The 21,659-nt window shown below is 39.9% G+C and overlaps 2 protein-coding genes across 3 annotated transcripts in view; both read left to right on the forward strand.

Annotated features, from left to right (window-relative positions):
* Positions 1-4,958, forward strand: part of LOC133451894 (zinc finger protein GLIS1) — a 65,448-nt gene extending 60,490 nt beyond the window's left edge. Inside the window, exons 7-9 of the mRNA XM_061731047.1 lie at positions 2,557-2,690; positions 2,786-2,884; positions 3,079-4,958. Coding sequence (XP_061587031.1) covers positions 2,557-2,690; positions 2,786-2,884; positions 3,079-3,221 — 376 coding nt within the window. The 3' untranslated portion in view covers positions 3,222-4,958. The remainder of the gene's footprint in view (positions 1-2,556; positions 2,691-2,785; positions 2,885-3,078) is intronic.
* A 2,372-nt stretch (positions 4,959-7,330) lies between these two features.
* si:ch211-106k21.5 (SLIT and NTRK-like protein 4) lies at positions 7,331-20,086 on the forward strand. 2 transcript variants are annotated; one of them, XM_061731934.1, is made up of 3 exons: positions 7,331-7,450; positions 11,769-11,947; positions 12,982-20,086. In XM_061731934.1, the coding sequence occupies exon 3, from the start codon at positions 12,984-12,986 to the stop codon at positions 14,211-14,213; it is 1,230 nt and encodes a 409-aa protein (XP_061587918.1). In that variant the 5' UTR covers positions 7,331-7,450; positions 11,769-11,947; positions 12,982-12,983; the 3' UTR covers positions 14,214-20,086. The 2 variants fall into 2 exon arrangements, with proteins under 2 accessions (XP_061587918.1, XP_061587919.1); XM_061731935.1 differs by having other exon boundaries at positions 7,444-7,547.
* The last annotated feature ends 1,573 nt before the right edge of the window (positions 20,087-21,659 follow it).

Below are 21,659 nucleotides of genomic sequence, written 5' to 3' on the forward strand. Positions count from 1 at the left end.
CAGGAACCAAGGCCGCTTGGCTCTCGAGGGACCAATATGCTACAGTACATCATCCAGGAGAGCTCCCAGGCCACATGAAACGCTGAGAGAACCGGTTTGAGGGAAGGTGGAGAGGAGGGGGGGGGGTTCAAATACCATACTGAAAGGTTTCAGCTGCATATCTCCTCAGAGAGATTCGGCTGCCTTTCTTCCTTCTTGTGCACTGACTCATTCGTTTCCATGTTGAGTCAGAATGTTTGTGCGAAGTCAGCACATTCCTTCAGTGTAGCAACGGATAGCGCTCTGGAAAACAAAACATCTACATAACACCCTCTGAAGTGGAAAAGCTTCTTTACATGAAGAGCGCCGTTTGTAGATGACGAATATTTACATAGATTATAGAAGTGGATGGTTAATGTTTTTTCTTAATTTAAAAAAAAAAAAAAATTGGCCTGCTCAGGGTTTAATTTAATCACAGTTTATTTTCTTCACTGAACTCAAAAAGAAAAAGTGGGACATTTTTATTTGACAAAAACTACAACAAGGAAACAGCCTAATTTCACCACCATATAACCTGCCTCCGATGTCAAAGTCAATGATGCTCAAAGACACTGGTGTGCAGTTCAGTGACGATGAAACCTCCAGGACAGAAGCTTAAACTATAATACAAAACAATTAAACAATTGTATTAAACAATACGTGGATCATTACATTAGAAATCCTCACTTAAACTTAATTTCTGTAGTTTTAAGTATCTGGTAATGAACAGATATCAACTGTCATCGTCTGAACCCTGTTAAAGTAATTATGTAATATATATATATATATATATATATATATATATATATATATATATATATATTTATATTTATATCAGTAGGTTTTATGTAATGCACTTTTAACTTTTCATTGTCCTTTGCAGGTTAATGTTGAGGGCTCTTCCACGGAAAAATAAAAAAATTATTAGTTTTGCTTTTTGCAATGTAGAACAGACAGCCAACAATATTAAAAATATTTACTACTGTGTTAGAGAGTTGCCTCAGCAACCTCGATGTTCTTGAAATTTTGGCAAAAAACTTTGGTTTGTGACTCAAAGCACGTTCGTTCACAGACCTGCCACTTCTACGTTCGTGTGTCAGAGCGTCCAAAACAGCTCGGTCCTGATTTGATTGGCTGACAGTGGCTGTCCAAACTGATTTATCTTTTAAACAGATATACAGCACAGTGCATCTTTAGACGCCAAATAGAAATCCTGTCTGAACATTTAGATTGTGATGGAGTTCATAAAAGCTTTCTCTTCTGTCAGTACTCTCTTGAATCTCTTAATTTCCTCTGCCATGAAATCAGCAAGATTGTAACTTATATTCATCTTTATTGACATGTGACATTGAGACCATAATATAATACACGGCTCTCTAAAGAGGTGACGTAGACGGGAGTCCAATGTTACTTTTAGTGTTATTTGCTGATAGAAAGGACGGGAGACCATGAGAGCTGGACAGCACCTCCTAAAAGTAATCAAATGATCCTTTAAATGAAATTGAAACTGATATTTTGAAAAGAAAAAAAACCTTTTGGTGCTGCTAAACAACTGGGTAAAAATGTAAAGTAAGTGTTATGGTCAAATTAATAATCAATTATAAAGTACAAGGATCCTTTAATTATAAAGCACCTTCTGCACCCTTATTTAGCAAATTTAAATTATTATCAATTTTTTCTATTAACAAGTTTCAAACATGCCTGTTTATGTTCAAGTTCATTTCAAACAAGACATTCCAGGCTCTTTTCATAATTTTTTTCTGTTATCATCAGATATTCATTCTTATTCCGTTAGAGGTGGGAAGAACTTTCATTTACCTCTTTGTCGTACCTGCTGCAGTCACCAATCCTTTATCAAATTCCATGGCCCTCAACTCTGGAACTGTTTAGATAGATCTCTTAAGTTAGCGTCATCCTTAAAAATGTTTAGGACCAGCTTTGTGGGGTATCTTTTATATAGACAAAATTAACAGGCTATTCGTACTAAAATGAAATTGCCATCTCATAGATATTTTTGTTTGGGTGTTTATTGTATTTTTCTTTGTTTCTTTTCCTTTCTATTCTTTTTCTATTGATTGATTTGTTTTGGTGATTTTGTATTGAGGGGGAGGATTTTTTATAAGCCCTTCTGGCTTCTTTTCCTCTCCTGCACAAATGATTTGTCCTTGTATGATAAAAAACTTTACTGTTGTCATTGTGCAAATAAATAAATAAATAAATAAATAAATAAATAAATTCACAAAAAAATGCACAAAAAGAGCAATCGGCTGCCAATAATATAAGTATATTATCATCTGAAATCATGTAATCAGTCATGTAATATTGGAGCACAACATCAAATATCCATATTTCAGTAATATAATGAAATATAATATACATTTTTATCAAAAGTATCATTAATTTTAGTGAATCATAAAACCACTGAAAAAGCATTAGATTTTTGTTAAACATAGAATGTCAAAGAGCATTAATAGTTACATATATTTAGTTTTTAAGTAAATTGCATATTTACTTACTGAAAACCTTCTTTGTTGCCAGGCAACGATCAGCATCCTTGTTCGAGTCTGCTGACGTCAGCCCTGTGAGCTCCTCCTTAGACAGAGGTGACGTCCAGCTGCAGGGCCTCCAGAAACTCTACAGCCACCAGCAGTCTGTGTTCTCGCCGCAGCCAGGTACCAGCCGTTCTCTGGACCACAGTCGCTATGAGATGAGATGACTTGATTGTTAACGTTTTCATTTGTCATCATTTTTTCTGCCGATCTCCAAGACTGCCTGTATGGAGAAGGAAAAGCGGTCCCCCCGGTCAGTGATGGAGGATATGAACCTGCCAATTTCTTCACAAATCAGTCCACTTCTCACTCTGTGGGTAAGTCATCCAAATAAAAAAACTAAAAATACTGCTACACAGCAGTCAGGGGGTTCACTGGACTGTGAAACAATAACTTACACCTGCTCCTCCTCCCCAAAAATCTGTAAATCTAGAGTCTGACGTATCTCTCATACAAATATCTATTACTCACACTGAAAATGTGATTTTGTTTCCTCTCTTCTCCCTTTCAGGGTTTGACTTGCTGCAGCACCTGCAGGGCCAGGCGGTAGGGGGTTACTCCATGTCCGGTTGCCCTGACGACAGCTTCCTCTTCCAGTCAGGAGGTGTCGACCGCTGCCTCAGTCAGATCCTCTCCATCTACCTGGACTCATGAGGAAAAACATAAAGCAAACCAAAAATGGAATTCACAAAAAAAAAAAAAAAAACTGAACAAAATGTAGCATGAAGTATGTGCAACAACCTTCCAATCAATCACATCTGAACTATTCTTAGCGGATAAACAATGGTAACGGGAATTTTAACAGTATGAAATTGGCAGAAGAAAAAACTGAATGCAATTTGATGAATATAAAAGACCAAAACATGAAATCTGGTACTGATACAGATGTAAATATATATGAAATTCGTGCTCAGATATGATCACAGCATTTGTCATTTGCATTTAATTAGCTTTTTGCTGTATAGTTTTCTCTCTATCTCTGACCAATGTCAAATTTAACCAAAGAGCGTTCTTCTGCCACCACAATGCAACAGTTCTCAGTACAGTGTTTTACCTTAAAAAAAAAATAAGTTCATCCCAAGATGATTCATGGGTAAGATACTGAACCCCATATTCTAATGTCTTCCTCATTTAAGTTTTTTATTGGATAAAAGCATTTGAGTCAAGTTGCTTTTGATTCAAGACTTTGCAGATCATGGATTTATAATGCTTTCAGTGGTCCAACCTCAGAGAGGATTCATTTGAAATTTGAGGAAGAAAAGCAACAGAAAGGATGAAAGGATTTTCCCTCACAGGATGTTTGGACTTTCCCTCAGAGATAGTGAGAGGAGTCCCAGGTTTGGAGATTTGGGAGTAGGGATGCTCCTCCTCCATGTCTATGGGAGCCAGCTGAGGTGGTTCAGGTATCTAGTTAGTCTGCCTCCTGGAGGCGTCTCCAGGGACATGTTTCAATCAAACCAGGAGTGATGGATGGATAGACTCTCAAGTAATACATTAGAAACTAGTCAATTTAGCATAAAGTTTCAAAAGCAGTAGCTCGGCTCAGACAACAGGTAATAAACCAGCATCTCTAAAAATCGCTGAAGCCTTTGTCACGCTGGAGAAAACATCCAATAACACACAGCTTTTATCTTCATTGGGAAAAGGTGGCTAAACCCAGGCATGGGTGCTCAAGGGATCCAGCTGCACTTTATTTTAGCTGTAACTTGGGAAATGTTTTTCTCCATGGTTGTCATGATGTCATCGTGTTGTGATGGAGGAAGATTTGAAACGTGTTTGTGAATTTCAAACCAGTCTTAATGTTGAGGAAACCTTAACACTAACAAAAATGAATAAGTAAATAAATAGTTTGAGTATGTTGATCCCTTTGAGGTCTAAGAAGAAGTTTATGAGTGGCAAATGTGTCTTGTATTTAAAGAATACACTAAAGATCATCTTCGGCAATCATCTGATGTAGTGCTGCCCCCTAGTGTCTAAACGAATGTACTCCAGAGAGACGCTACTAAAACTGAATAAAAATAAAAAAGGCTTTGAGGGATTGGAGCAGGAAAAATTGGCAAACAAAGCCAATGAAAACTAAACAATCAAAAACGTGAGGAACAAACTTGCACTAAACTATTATTACTCTAAAGAGATAAGAAGAATAGCTGTTTTTTTGTTGTTTTTAAATCTCATTGTGTTTCAGCATGCTGATATATATTGTACAGTTTCTATCAGTGTTATCTTCAGTTGGGAGAGGGGTGCTTATCGTTTACAATTACTCTGTCACTCTCTGTAAGAGATTTTCTACATACTTTAGGAAAATAACCAATGAGAAAAATGTTTTACACTGATTTTGTAGCAGTTCAGATATTTCCTATTGTCATTGAACAGTGTACAGACTGTATAAACATGCATCTGTCTTTTATATCTAAATAAAATCTGTATTTTTCTTTTTTTTATTGATTAGCAATTGAGGTCCCATTTCTTCTACATCTGACAATGTCATTTGAATACAATATGAAATATTGATGCATGTTTTGCTGTTTCGTTTTAACCAAACTTACTTTTTTTGTGATTAACTTTTTATTAAAAGTTTTGGAGCAACAAAACACAAGTCACACAAACACTGACCCAAACATGTGGTCAAGAGCAGGCAAGTCAGCTGGGGAGAAAATTAATAAAAGATGGCAAAAGAAAAAAGATCAAATTAAGAAAAAATACATTAAAAAAATAATTGTCAGATGCACATTATTAACCTTTAAAAAGCTAACCATGTGGTTACTCCAAGCTCGCTGTGTGTTATGCAGTTTCTACACATATGTTGTCTTTTTTTGATTAATGATTTTACCTTGTGGTTTCGTAAGGCCATGCTTGGGAAGAGAAAGAGCTGAGCCCGTTAACGCTACCATATGTTGGTCAACTCCTTACAAAGCAAATTCAGCTTGTGGTGATTGTAACCAAAGACAGATGCTCTCTCTCTCTCAGATGATGAGGGCAAATAAGGTTAAAGCAGATGTTTAAAGAGCCGTTTTGTCAACTCAAGAATCATAATTAGATATTTGTGAAAGAGGTTAGTATCTAATAAGATAATACTGCACTTTATTTATACATATTGTTGTAATTATTTAAATCTGGAGTCAAACAACTGTCCTGGCTGGACTGCACCCTGAATAAAGAAAGTAATGTGAAAGCACTACTGAGGCCCCTCGGATGAGGCAGGTAAGAAATTACTGATCACACTTGGGGCCATTTTAAAATAATCAATTCTGATCCATCTAATTTTGAAAGAGGAACTGCAGTACTGCCCAAAAATCAACTTCCAAATCATTCGGATAACATGTTTGTTGATGGTTTTTAATCAATTTGTTCTATGATATAAATAACATTTGAAAAAGTCATCTCAAATTTGATTTTCTTTTGATGCAGTGAACTTCTCAAAAGCCACTCTTAATAGCAACAGTCTGACCGCTTCAGCTGTCTGAAGGGACAAAGTGGTTTCACAAGATTCGCCGGACGTCCCAACTAATTAACGCTAATTAACGTCAGTTTCAAGACAGCAGCTCGAAACGCCCCCGTGTGGTCAGAAGTAGTGTTGCAACATTTAAAGTAAAGCGTAAAGTAAACGAATATGTTCTGGCTTTAACGTATTTCTTATAATTTCTTCAATATTTAATGTTATCATAACCAGTACTAAATTATGTTCCCACTTTACCCTTTTATTAGTTTTTACTTCTTTATTTGTTGTAACTCTAAAAGCATAAGGTACGTTTTCACTTTTCAATATTTTGTCATTGTTTTTAAGCACTTTAGTGTATTTTGCTTTAGACTAATTTGTTTGGTGTTTTAATCTTCCAGATACCTGTCACTATCTTATTGTGCATTACTTTGTATCTTACAATCCATTTGATAGATGTGTGTATTGAATCATTATGATTGACTTGTCGATGAATATGCGCTTCTACAGAAAATATCTTGTCCCAGCATTAGACTCATTACAGTCGTTATACTGCCACCTCATTTTATGTAGTTCACGAAAACATGCTAAATATAATTATAGACTTACATTACATTTCTATACTGTTGTAGAGACATGGGCGGACCATAATAATAAATAATAACATGTCCCACAGTAGTAGCCGATATTTGTTATCTGCACGTACCATGATAGTATCTACCCACTGGATGGAAATATCTGACTATAGCTTTTTCCTACAACAGTTTTGTGGTTAAATAATGGATTTGAAATTAAAAAAAGTTTTAAGAAAATAAAAACACATGAAGAGGGAGGATATTTTAAAGACTGAAGGGAAACAAAAACATATTTCTACCAAATGGAGACAAGCCAATATTTTTTTTACTGGCCCAAAGGCTGATTTATATTTCCCACACATCTAAAAATGCAATGTATTTATATTTGTTATTAATTAAATACAGCGGCAATAATTTAATATTATTAAAAAGGAAAAAAAAATAGGTATAAAAGCTCGGTGAGTAAATGAAAAGTGGGTTTCACCGCCAGGGGGCGCGCTGTGACCACACGATCCTGGTCCCGAGCCCCGTGGGGAGATCAGTGGTTTGAGAAATAGATAAACCGCAACATACATCCGGTTAAACTTCACATTGTGGGAGAAAAACACGTTATCAAATCCACAGATAAACACACATATGTCCTCTCCACTCTCATGCAGACACAGTCTCTCCCTCTCACACACACAGACAGACACACACACACACACACACACACGTGAAAACAAACAGGAGCTTCCACGGGGATCCGTCGCTGGAGACACACCCGCAGACCGGCCAGGACAGCTCCAGGCGACCAGTTGTTGAGATGCAGAGGAGAGACAGATGTGGTGTTTGAACCCTCCATCAGAGCTGCAGAGCTGCAGAGGCCTCGGGTAAGGAAACTTCATGTTTTCAGCAGCAACCGTTTGCATGTGACACATTTAAAGTAAAAAACTACAACCAGGTTTTAAGGATTCACTAGGGGGTTGTGTAAGTATCTCCAGCTCAAAATCACCTTTCTGGGAAAATGTTTTTTCCCTTATTTTATTGATTTGATCAACTTTACCTGCATGTTTGTACTTTTAATCAGGATCTTGCTTCATGCTGAGTATTTTGAAGACAAAGTCTGTCAAGTTCCCTGAAAAAGGTGCCAAAGAGGTGCTCAGAAACGCATGCGGGCGCACAAAACCCTTAAATCAGGGAGGAATTAACAAGCCGCATTGTTGGCAAGTGAATTCATCCACATTCTCTAGATTTAAATCCTCTCTTTGGATGACAGGCCTTCCCTCTCCCTCCGAGACTCTCAGAAGGTCGGTTGTTGTCTTACAGGCATGTTGAGGCACAATCCAAAGACCAAGTCGTCTACTGAATGTTTGCCTGGTCAACAGAAACGTTGACAGAACCTCACGTATAAGATCTTGTTGGACAGATATGGCTCTAACCTTTACACTAAAGTTATCAGGCGGGATGGGAGTTCGACCGCGGTGGATTTAAACTGTTGCAAGCATGGACTTAGTACAGTTTACAAGAGGTTGCTTGGACTCACACAATGTGTAGGTGTGAAAGCTGGGAGCAAAACATCCAAATCTAGGCAAATGACTAGCTGCACAAACTCACCGCTTTTCCTGCTCCTTTTTTTCGATAGATGGAGCTCTGAAGGTGTCTCTCTGTTGATGGTAATCGGTTGGAACAAACCCTTTCTATGGGGTTGTAGATGATGATGCAAATGCCTGCAGAGTTGCAGGACGTGAAATGTTGCATACAATCAATGAATACAAAGAACCACAGAGGCTGATAAAACACTCAGAAGGTTGAGATAAAAACAGAAAATCAGAAATCCCAACAGCTGAGCTCACAATGCACGTAAATTGTGACCAAAGGTTTTTAGCAGGTCAAATGTGGGAGTTTGATCTTGATTGATTGTCTCACAGTTTCTTCTGCTATAAAGCAAACGTCATCGAGACTTATCTTTGGCTAAAAGAAGAACAGAGAGATGGAGGATTTGCAACTCATAGAGAAGTTTGGCTCTTGATAATAGTGCAGAACAACATTAAAAATGGTATGATCCTCATTTTTCTAAAACCTAAGTTCATGTGATCGTACATCAACCCTCACTACCTACTTCTGCTCATCAAACACACTTGATTCATCAGATATCACCAGGCACGATCAGATTTTTGTGCGTGTGCAAGGTCGAGGCGGAAAAACATCAGCAATGATCTTAGAGAAGCAACTGTTGTTGCTAATCAACCTGGGAAGGGTTGTACAACCGTTTCCAAACGATCTGGGGTCCAGAGAGATTATTCACAGGTAGAAAACATCCAAGATTAAAAAAACTATGCTCCACATCGCACACTTGTGTACCCACACCTACTGTTTAAAGTGTCTTCACGTCCACTGCAAGTACCTGCATGGTGAACACTTCAGTGGTTGCTCTCCGTCGTAGCTTTCTGTCAAAAAGAGAAGGAAACACCTTTATGGTGGGAGATTAGATGCATGATGGGAGAATCTTGTTTTGTTTTCTAACTTATGACCAGTGAAAAATCCAACTTTAGTGCTAACTTGTAAAGTACAACAGCAGTTTAACATCAGGATGCAACCATGCTCGGGTGTGCTCACAAGAGTAAACCAGCATTTCAGACTCTTAGGGCGTTAAATGTTAAAGTTCATGACACTACAGAAAGAGAAAGGAAAGCACAACTATGGATTGTTTGGATTGGTTGCCAGGAGAAAGGCTCATCTCTCCAAGAAGAGGTTGCTTTGTTTTTAATAATGACATGGTGTTGCTTGGAACTGGAAGAGGATGCACTTCCTTTTTCCCATCACCGTGATCCAGATACCAGTCAGATCCAAACAGGAATCATGACGCCACCTGCATAACGAGCGGGTGTGTACTAAACCTTTGAAAATAAGCAACCTGCGAGATCGGAGTGTGAAACTCATGCCAAATATAAAATGCTTTCACTGCAAGATGCTTAAACCCTTATCAAAGAAACACACCGGCGGTAACACGTTTAGTGCTGAAGACTTCTCCTGTTAACCCTTCGTATATGAAAGTAAAAAGTAAAGTAAAAGACATATTCAGGGCATTATGTTTGGTTGTCTCCACACTTTTAAGGGCGTAAAACAGTTGGTCAGGACTAAAGTTGATGTTCACAGTAATGCTAACTCATGAGACTGTTTAAATATGAAAGTGGTTAACTAGTACCAGTACCACTAGTAACCAGCCGCAGTTGTCTCTCAGGTCTTTTTCTCAGTTCATTGTTTTAGTTTTGGGCCTTCAAGAGTCCCGTCCTGATCCACTTTCTCCTCTAACCCACGATTCTCTGCCTGTTAGATCACATGTTTAACGAACCTACCAATACTTCAATTATGTGGGTTGGACCTGGACCCATTAACCGCCGGCTCTCTGCAAACATATGCAGTGGCAAACATTTAACAGGAAGAAAAATCAAACTAAATGCAGCAACGGTTTTATAGTGAAGACGGACGACTGGATTTTATTTAATTTTGCTAATTCTATTAACAAATTCTTCGAAAAAGACCTTCAAGAGTTTTGTCATTGTCTAAAAGTTGCAATAAACATCCGGATTCTTTTTACAGTGTCACAGCTCAGAGATTCTGCACCAGTCCATCATCCATCAGGTTATTGATTCATCTTTTTCCAGCCTTAAGTAACTTTAAACTAATATGAGTTCACGCTGAAGGTGTTACGAAACTCCTTCATAAGTGTCGGCATTAACTGCCAAAGGCGTGAGAAAATCTTAACATGTTCCTATTTTTCTCCACACTGCTCCATCCTTTCATACATCCATATTTCCTCCTCCCTTGCATGCATACTGGATACATTAGATCATCTCCAAAAGCAGCAGATATCAGCCCGGGGCCCAGCGTTTCGCTCCGCTGACACTCGCTTCCTGCCTTTGTTCAAGTAGCTCGCAGCTCTGAACCGAATCCACCTCTGCTTCATTTTTCTTTCGGCTCGTACCCCATCGCATCGACACACATTATCAAGACACATTATCAAGACACTTTTGAACATTATTGATCCTTCTTTCCATCCAGTCGCCGTCTCAGAAGCGATGGCTCCAGTATGTGGTGTCCATTGCCCGACATCGTTGTCCAGTTTGGTCAGGTTGTGAACACGAGGCCTTATTTGGACCAACACTGGACCGTTTGTCCCAGTTTGAATGTGGAAAAGACGAAGAGCTTGTTTAGTTTCAGGACTCAAAGAAGAGCCAGTGCGATTCAGCCAGCGCTCCAGTGTCATAACACACTTGTCCTGACTTATTTCTCCTAGCCTGCTGGAGTTGGGCCTTTTTCATTGTCTAGGCTGCTTATTTTTAACGTTTTTTGTCTTTTTTAATCATTGAACTGTGCCCCCCCCCCCCACTCCCTTTTTTTGCATCAGGAGGAAGAAAGTTCAACGGGTTCATTGAATGATAAAGTTGTTTTCCTGGTTTCAGCCCCAGAAAGGGGTGAACCCCCCCCCCCCTCCGTTCTTATTGAAATACGTCTAGAAAAAGTATCTTAAATCCTTTAAACCTAATCACTGAAATATTTGGATCTGAACATTTTGAATTGTATTGCAAATGTTGTGTGATTGCATTTTATTGCCCTTCTGGATTTATAAGATTTAGATTAGTAGAAGTCTGAAGAAGTCATTCAAAATATTTCAATATAACTTATTATAAGCTACGTATGTATAACAGTACATGATTGATAGGTGTCAGAGAACATTAACATGGATTCAATAGTCATTGTGTCGCAATTTGCATTGAGATTTTCTTTTTTTTATCTGTATTTGTGTTGCCTCATTGAATTTGAAATATTTACATTCATGTTTTTAGCTATTTAAATTTTCCTTTTTTTGTTATACATTATTGCACTTTATCAAATAAGTACATTTACTCTTACAGTCATAAGAGTTTTAAAAAGCAATCAATGACGACATGAAGAATCTAAACCGAAGTTTATTCTTATGGTTAAAAGATAAAACCACAAATGATGAGGGCTCCTCAGAAACTCTGGTTTATTGATTTTTCTTTTCTTTTCTACATCAGTCAGTTTTTAAAGAGTTTATCTGGATTACATTTATCTTGGCCGAGGCTCAGATTCATCCGGCTCCGATGTTTGTCTAACTCTCATCTGCCAATAAACAGCGTAACCTCCACGTGAGATTCAAAGTGGCATCTGTTTCCTTTCCCACAGCCAAACCCTGGACTCTTGCTCCCCAGCGATCCGCGTCGCCATGCCAACTCTGACAATCCTCACAGCAACCAGGAGTCCTCTGAGGAGCTGCTGAATTTACGAGCAGGTTTACATCCCTGGCCTGCAGAGAGCGGATCACCTTCAGCTCCGACTAGAGAGAGAGAGAGACCGGGGGGCAGGTAGGTCGGAGGAGGAGGAAGCGGGTTTCACTGTGGATGTGTCGGATAACCTTTTCCTTCATTTACGCAGAGGTGGACAGAGTACTCGACCCCAGTACTTGAGTAAGAGTACAAATACTACTGGTCAAAATTTACTCCGTTACAAGTAAAAGTAGCTCAGTCAAAATATTACTCGAGTAAGAGTAGAAAAGTACTTGCTTTTAAAGGTACTTAAGTATCCAAAAGTAAATGCTTTTAAATTTACTTTAAGTAAAAGTAAGAGTAAGAGTAAGAGTAAATTTCTTATTTTCCACATCGGTAAATTACTATATTTTTTCTAAATTAATTTAAGGATCTTTTAACTATTGTTTCTGAGAATTAACTCTTTGAAACCAGCTGCACTGATGTGCTGCTTTTAGAACCACAATGTTATATAAAACCTGCAGAAACACCAAAAACAAATCAAATGAATGGGATCATAAGAGGACAGCAGATGATGCAGAGTTTATTAACAATCATGAACTGAAACCAAATGAACCTGCACCATCCAACTAAGTCTGGATCCCCCTCAAAGACCACTGCTTTACAAAAAACTACATCTCTGCTTTCAATAACTCAATGTTGAAGTCACTTAACTTTACAGGAAGGACATGTAGCAGTACAATATAGCAATATAGCGCATAACAAACTGTCTCCCCATTCAGACATTCAGAGGCTTGACGTATTTCCGCTTTACGTACATCCAGTGGAGAGCGTGCACTGTGATAGGTCTCCTGCTTTGACAAAAACAGCTTGTGTCCAATAGGATTTTAGGGAAGAAGAAAAAAGAGCAGACCTGAAAGTAACGAGTACTTTTCAGCCTTCCTAGAAATTTACTCGAGTAAAAGTAAAAATATTTGTCTTGGAAATGTATTCATGTAAGAGTAATAAGTACCAAAGAAATCTAATACTCAAGTAAAGTACAAATCCTCTGGATATGTACTTAAGTACAGTACTCAAGTAAATTTACACTGTTACTGTCCACCACTGCATTTACGTGTCTTTCCTTTGTTCAGAAATGGGTTTCCACTTGGGTCTTCTGCTGGCCTTCCCGCTGCTGCTGAAGCCGTCGTCCGTGGACGGATGCGTTTGTCCAGCGGCCACCGTTCTGTCCCGGTTTCCGTCCGAGGTCCCTGCTGATATCTGCTGCTTGAACTTCTCCGGCTCCGCCTTCAGCCACGTGCACTGGTCTGTGTTCACCAACGAGACAAACGTAGAGACGCTGGATCTGTCCAACTGTAATGTCAGCGTTATTCACGCCGACGGCAGAGAAAGCTCCTCGCTGCAGAGGGTTTACCTGGACCGGAACAGGCTGACGGCGTTGCCGGGCCACTTCCTCGCCGGCCAGCCCAACCTGACCGAGTTGAATCTGAGCGGGAATCTCCTCCGGGAGCTTCCCGAGGGTTTCCTCCAGGACTCTGACAATCTCCAGGTGTTGTCTCTGCACGCCAACCAGCTCCGCTCGCTCCCCGGTAATATCCTGCAGGTGTCCAGTCTGCAGAGGCTGGAGCTGGACGGGAACCCGTGGGACTGCTCCTGTTCGCTGCTGCAGGGCCTGGAGGCCGGCAGCACGGCCAACAGGACGGTCCACCTGAAGGACCTGGTGAGGAACCTGACCTGCTCGTCTCCCCGACACCTGGCGGGGAGGACGGTGTGGTCCGTGAGGCTCGGCGACGTCTGCCGCCCGGCCGGTCTCACCGTGCTCTTCATCGTGCTGCCCCTCCTCATCCTCTGCGCCTTGCTGCTCTGCTGGTGCTGCGGGAGGAAGAGGAAGAAGAAAGAAGCCCCCGTGTTCAGCAGCTCCAAGAAGAGGGTCCCCGGTTCCACCGGCAACGGCCAGAGACACCACGGCCGGCAGCAGCCTTCGGCCGCCGGGCAGGGAAAAGCCGGGGCCGGCGTCAGGGAGGGGATCCTGAAGAACCAGCTGCTGCTCCGTCCGGCGTCGGCGCTCCTGGGCAGCACGCGGGATCTCTACGAAGAGGTGGAGGTCAAGCTGGGCTCCGCCGAGTCTCTTCCCCGAGTTTCCTCCTGCTGTTCCAGCTCCGTGGAGGGGAAGCCGGGCTCCCAGGGGCCCGACAAGCTCAGCAAGACGGAGCTGGACACGGTCAGCGTGACCGAGGTGCTGAAGGACTCGGCCGACCGGGAGAAAGCCTACATGACTCAGTCCACTGAGTACTACAGCCTGGTCCCAGGCATCGAGCTGGAGGACTCGGACCACGGCGAGTATGAGAACGTGGAGCTGTCGTGATCCACGGAGGTAAATGAGAAGGTCATACGTGTAAGGACAGCGTGGTGGACTGTGAGACAAACGCGAACAGAACAGCAGAATACTGCTGCTAAACACTGGACACTACTTGCACTATCTATCTAACACTTACAATCACTTTTAAAAAGAAGAAATTATGCAATCTATCTTGTACAAGACTTAAAAAAAAGAAAGTGTGGGTCCTAATGAAACACCTAAAGAAGAACGGAGGTGACGACATGCTTTACCTCCACTCTTTTAAAGGTTTCATCGATGCTGCATCTCTGTCCAGTTTAACAAGCCATAAGTTTGATAGCACTGATACCAACTTGCGTTTCTTTTAACGCTCGTGCAAAGTTAAGATTATATGAATTGTATCATCACTGGAATGGAAAACGTCTCAAACATACTGTCAGTTATCTTGAGGTGATTTCTCTAAGTCTTAAAGCTGATGTCCAAGTCATCCCTGTTTCTCTATATTTGAAAAGTTTGCAGAAACTGGATCCAAATCAAAAGCCAGTCGCCAAAGTGGGCCGCAAACCACCTTTTGATAAAGTTGTCACACTAACAAAACAACGTTAAAACCATCAACAGCACAAAGCCTTCAAGACAAATAATGTGGGCTGTGACGTTGATGCCTCTCCGAGCTTGGTTACAATAATGCAAGTAACTGCAAACTACTTTGCAGGTAAAAGGTTTGACCTTTTAAGGCCTTCAAGATAACTTTATTGAAGCTTTACAGCTAATTTACTGCCACATTTGTGCAATATAAGTACTGAATTATGTGAGTAGAAATACTGCAGGACTGCAAACTTCACCAGAGGAGGATATTCCCAACCTGAGAGGTCCCATCTGACCTGTCTGAAGCATGCTGATTGTATTCCAGGGTGTTTTTCCTTTTCCTGGCGACCACATTTGCATTTTTGTCTATTTTGGTACAACTCAAACAAATAATGAGCAGTTGTCTCACACTCAGCTGACAGCTCAGACCTGACCAAATCAAGCCATGTAAGTCCCGCCGTATGACAACTGTAAATTGCTTTTAGGTTGTGTGTCAGCTCTCAGGTGGAAAATATTCATGTTGATCCTGTCCGTTAGTGTCGTTTTGGATCAGGGAACATAGCAACTCTGCTAGATTCTTAGGTGTTCAGATCTTTACGACAGCTTTCTTTTCAGGTTCACATATCTTACGTAGTGTCCAGTTCCATGTGCTGTTAATCTGGGTTTAAGTCTTGAAAAGAGCCAGGTTAGCTGTTCCTCCTCCATCCTGTCCTCCTGTTGGTCTAAACCAGGGGTCGGCAACCCGCGGCTCTAGAGCCGCATGCGGCTCTTTAGCGCCGCCCTAGTGGCTCCTGGAGCTTTTTCAAAAATGTTTGACCTTTTTTTCCTTTCTCTTTTTTACTCTTTTTTTTCTTTTTTCCTTTTTTCTCTTTTTTTCTTCCTTTTTCCTTTTTTAATCTCGATATTACCAATTTTTTTTTCTCCACATTTCGACTTTTTTCTCGAAATTTTGACTTTTTTCTCAACATCTCAACTTTTTTCACGAAATTTTGACTTTTTTCTCGACATTTCGGCTTTTTTCTCGAGAATTTCTACATTTTTCTCGACATTTTGACTTTTTTCTCGAAGTGCATAATGAAAAAAAAAATCTTCCCCCAGTTCTAACTAATATAGATACATGCAGCATGTGTTGCCTTCATTCTAAGGCTTGTACAAGACTTTTCATTTTTTGCAGCTCCAGACATATTTGTTTTTTGTGTTTTTGGTCCAATATGGCTCTTTCAACGTTTTGGGTTGCCGACCCCTGGTCTAAACAAACCTCTTCTTGGCTCTACACCCAAGATAAGGGTAATTCTGAGGCTTTAATCTGTCTATTTATGGGCCAAAATGGGAATAAATGTGATTTCCTAAAATGCCAAATAATTGTTTAAATGCACTAAACACGGACAGCATGTGAGTGCGCAGTGACAGAACAAGTAAAGAGTGCAGTCCACACTCTGAAGCATCACAATGAGAGAGGAAGTGATTCAATCCGGACCTTTTCCTGTGGGACCAAAGGAACGCAGTGTCGGTTTGAAAGTCAAGAATAAAAAAAAAAAACACTTTTTATTTTTTAAAGACACAAATTCATTCAGTCCATTCAACATTGAACTTCACACAAATGTTGACATCAAGCTGTTTTCAAGGCCACAAAGTAGAAACCAGAACAGGTCAATCAGACTTTTACTTGTGTAACTATCTTTACCTCATCCAGATGAAACTGTCATATACAGTTTGAATTGCTGCTCGTATTGTTTTTACATGCAGGGCTCCTGAGGATGTGGAGCCAGGAACGGGGGCGCCGACAGGTGAAAAATGTCTCGTAAACCTTAAAATCTACTTTTAATCGCCACTTATTGTCATGGAAGAACGGATACTTGTTCTTGCTTTGTGTCGCACGCTAACATCTGCATGTAGGTTTGAGGAAGCCGGCGGTCAGGTGGTGGAAGCGTGTGAATGCTGGTTTAAGGTAGAAGTCTGCAGGGCTGCTTTAGTAAGCTGAAGAGCAGGCTTCCCCCACAAACAAACACTCACACTCACAAAGAAAGGCTGCACATAGTGCAGGACACAGACACTCGATTGTTATCTAAGATGTCAGAAACAGACCAACATCAGGCTCACACACTTTGGGCCCTTAAAAAGAGTCACGGGTTTCCACGAGAGCGGCGGCGGGTGCGGCCAGGGTGTGGATTTTCCTGGAATTGAAATATCTGAGGTGTATTTTCCAGATGGTTTTGCAAAGCCCTTTTTTTCTGCTATCCAAGATAAATTATAAATATTACATTGTGCGCTTCGGTAATGACTCTTTGTAGAAAAATAAAATATTTAAAGTGAGAAGAGCTGTGGAAAAAAGTAACGTTGCTCATGTCTTGTTTTTCTTCTTCTATTTTTGTTTTTGTTTTGTTTCTGGCCTTAAACTCTCCATAATTTACAAGAAAACCCAACTATATAACTGTTAACAACCTTGTTTTTACAGCAGCCTCATTTCTGACAGATCTAAAAACACTGTAAGGGCCTTATACCTTTGACATCAGTTGAATACTTTGTTAGACAATTTCTTGCCACATAGTCTTTAAATTAACCAGCAAATGTTAAAGTTCTTCATGTTCTAGTTGGTAGATTGATTTTTCTTTCCCATATGTTGATTAAAAAACAGGTTTATTTGAGAAGAGTTGCTATAAGAGTAGTGGGAGACTGCAATATAATCCAAAGAGAAAGAGGTAACGGTAAAAGCTTAAAGGCTGAAGCTGAAAAGGTTGAACTGTTTCTTTAAAATATATGTTTAGAAATATGTAAAAATGTCTCATCTCCTTTAGCTCATTTTAGTTTTCCATCATCTCAAACCTTTCCAGGAAGCCTCTAGTCTTTGAATCAGGATTTTTTGAAATGTTATTTGTTTTGTTGATGGTGTGCTCCTCAGTCTCAGACGTGGAGATGGAGACAGACACTGTAATATATCAGGGCGTAGTGTTTAACACGCCATAGCAGGAGTGCAAACCTTTTAATGACCCCAGATGAGTTTTGTGTTTACTAATGGACAGTGAGACTTAAAAAAGAGACTAATCTCTAACAAACTGAATGAATCTCACCATCACTGCAGTGAAACACTCACAGGAGTTCGGCTGTTTGCATTTGAATGAATCAGGTTCATCATATATTCATTATTTTTTTGATTACAGTAATGACTAATTGGATTATATGCTAATATAAAATAAAAGCTGGTAGCTTTTTTTTATAAAGACACCAACGCTTCCTAGTTCTAGTTCTGCAGTACAGCTTCAGAAGGTTGTTAATGTCCTGTTTTAACTTGCTAAACCAACTAGATGACAGTGACCTATTGATAAGTGCATAGGTTTACTATTGACATTCATGAGGACATAATGAGCCCCCAATCCCCGTCTTGCAGGACAGTTTACTTCTTGAAATATCATATGAAGATATACCACATCTTAAACTGGGTAATTTTAACAATATTTATGTTTTAACATGGACAAACGTGTTATTCCATTACTTTTTCTGGGTACAATAAAGTGTTTATGTTAAAGTTTAGGCGGCTCAGTGATTAGCACTGTTGCCTCGCAGCAAGAAGGTTCCTGGTTCAACTCCCGGGCCCAGGGGGCGTCTTCCTGTGTGAAGTTTGCATGTTCTCCTCCAGCCTGCATGAGTTCCCTCTGGGTACCTCGGTTTCCTCCTGCAGCTCAAAAACATGCATTAATTGATGATCCTAAGGTGCCCATAGGTGTGAGTGTGAGCGTGCATGGTTGCCTGCCTCTATATGTGATAGACTGATGAGCAGGGATAGGCTCCAGCAGACCCTCGTGACCCTTACAGGATAAACCGGGCATTGAAAATGGATGGATGATACATTTTATGTAATGGTGAAGGCAGGTAATGACTGACAAGACATTTTTGAATTGCAGTTGTACACTTCAATAGATGGACATAAAACAGCTGGCATTTACACACATGAAAACAATCTAAAATGCAAACAATAACGGAGAAGATGATGGCTGGATGCATGCACGGATGGATGGATGGATGGATGGAGCAGTCTCATATGCAGACTGTGCAGCTGCAAAGAACCCAGTAGCCACTAGGGGGCCCCCAAGATACAAGGTCGGGCTCGTGGGAACGTGTTTGGTGAGAAATACAATTAGTTGACTTCCAAATCAGATGCTAAAAACGTGTGTAGATGAAGACATGTTTGTCCCTACATGCTTTTGTCCCAGTGGCAGTGTTAGAAGAGCGTGCTGGTTTCAAGGTTTGTACCCATCCATCTGTACATTTCACACATGACTCCAGAGGTTTGTAACTCCCAAACTGCTCTGCTGTATACACACAAACAAAAAAAACATGTTGGTTGTCTCAGTGCAGGTAGCATTACTTTTGCTTTAGGTGATAACTTCACAGCAAACTGATTTGCTGCTCTCCTTCATTTTGAGCTTCTTATGATTCATTTCCTCAGGGCTTGTTTACTACCCATTTATGTAGAGCACCAACGTGGCCCCCATGCCTCACAACGCTGCAGCCATTCATTCCCAACCAACCTCTATAGAGGATCTGCCTGCAGATGAGGGAGAAAGTGAGGCTCCACCTTGACTGGAAGCACATGGCTCCACTCTGCAGTGGTTGGAGCAACATTTTAGAGCAAGATGCTCTGCAGAGTGGAGCTCACATGTTTCCAGTCCCGAGTGGAGCTCCACCTCCCCACATCCTGCCTGTCACCTGTTGAGAGCTGGCATAGGCTGCAGCAAACTCCCCTGACCCTGAAGACAGTTGGTTTCATTTATATTTACTAAAGTATTTACAAAAATGTTTGTTGTTAATATTTAAACCAAATGTAGAGTGAGTATAATCTTAAATCAGAGGTGGGTAGTAACGAGTTACATTTACTCCGTTACATTTACTTGAGTAAGTTTTGGGAAATTTTGTACTTTTAGGAGTAGTTTTGAATATCTATACTTTTACTTGAGTAGATTTGTGAAGAAGAAACTGTTACTCTTACTCCGCTACATTAGGCTACGTTGAGCTGTTACTTTTCTTTTATCCCATGTTTTGTCACATTTACACAGACTCAAACACACACAGAGTTTCTATAAGTCCATGGACTTGTTCTAGTTCTGCCTGGTTAAAAAAGAAAAGTACAAAGGCTTGAAATGTTGTGCTACTTATGCTTAATTCATTTTTTATTCTGTTATTATTTTATTTATTTTATTATTTATTAAAGTACTTGAATTTACTTTAATAATATTTTAATTTAAGCTATTTTTATTAATTTTATTTTATTATTTTATTGATTTAATTTGCCTCAAGATGATTATTTTGTACTTTTGTCTGTTTGAATGGTTGTGTTAAAAAAATAAATCAGACGTTATTCAACAGTTACTCAGTACTTGAGTAGTTTTTTCACCAAGTACTTTTTTACTTTTACTCAAGTAATAATTTGGATGACTACTTTTTACTTCTACTTGAGTCATATTATTCTGAAGTAACAATACTTTTACTTGAGTACAATTTTTTGCTACTCTACCCAGCTCTGTCTTAAATGCTGCTTAAAAAAAACTGCTTCAGAAAAAAATGCATGTAAAGCGAGTGATAATGCCTTCACAAATCTTTTAAAACAAAACGTCCTGCAGATTTATATTGCCAGATGAAGATGTATCTTTATAATTTATTAGAGATGACATCAGAAAGAAGTGACAGAGGTTAGAAAATACCATCTTTGAGCATTTTCTTATCTGTGACCCCCCTCTGCGCTCTGCACTGAAGCTTGCCTCATCGACCTGAAATCCTTTTTTTTCTCCTTTTCTCTCTTTTTTTTTCTCTACTTGAGCTCCAGTTTCACTCACTGTGGGAAGTTGTAATTACAGCATTGGGTTACCAAAATGATCAACATGGAGCTGCTCTCTCTGCTCTCTTCTCAGCAGTCTTAGCTGTGAACGGCAGATCTGGTGGCTCATGTCATGAAATGATTGGGCTGAAACATGTGTAGGAGGATCCGTGGACGGTAATCCAGGAGAACATTTCATCTAGATCCAAATCACAGACAAACCCTGTCTTAATACCTGGGTGAGAAACCGAACATTAAAAAAACAAACCTTTTTACCATTTTTAGTAGCGCCCATATAATGTAAATAAGACGAGGTCATATGTAAAGGTGTGATGTGGCTTACAGACTGTCATTATAACATGCTTTACAGAAAAACTAAAATGTTCAGGCATTAAAGTGTAAAACAGAAAGCTGTCATCTTTTCTTTGTAGATAAGAAACGTTACATATGGAAAAGCTAACACAATCTTAAATATGTTAGAAGTTCTTCTGGATTTTTATTTCAAAAGTTATATATATTTGTTAAATAAATAAAATAAATACTATCTGTTAAGGCTGAGCGTCATCGCGCTATACAAGGCTGCCATCTAGCGGCTGAGATCTGTAACTGCTAAAGTTATTTTCTTTCTCATCCATTTTTTTTCCTATTTAGATATTGACAATAATTTATGCCATTACAACCACATAAATCAGGTGGTGATAAGTCAAACGTGCAATAAGCTGTGTTCTCTGCAGCAGATTGAGCCAGTGAACAGGGAAGTCACTGATCCTTCCTTGAACAGAGGACGGAGCCTCGTAAATTTCCTCTCAGCGAAGAGCAAACAGAGTCAGTGGATAAAACACTGCTGGAAAATAAGAATGTGATTTACAGTAGAGGGCTGTAACTGTGTGTGAAAAACAAACAGGTGAGCCGAGCTGAGCAGATGATGACAGAGGCCAAGGGAAGGATGGATGGAGCGACTGACGCGTGAACAGCTCCTGTCACAGTAAACATCACTCTGCTCTGCAATCAGTCACCGCAGGTTTTATTTGATTTTCTATACCGAAACATTTGGTCCAAGCAGATAACAAGTTCAAAGT

This window comes from Cololabis saira, chromosome 10 (genome assembly GCF_033807715.1).
Source record: "Cololabis saira isolate AMF1-May2022 chromosome 10, fColSai1.1, whole genome shotgun sequence".
Lineage (NCBI taxonomy): Eukaryota > Metazoa > Chordata > Actinopteri > Beloniformes > Belonidae > Cololabis > Cololabis saira.

Bases quoted from the DNA above. Each gene is read 5' to 3' on its own strand.
- si:ch211-106k21.5 (XM_061731934.1), top strand. From the start codon at position 12,984: ATGGGTTTCCACTTGGGTCTTCTGCTGGCCTTCCCGCTGCTGCTGAAG.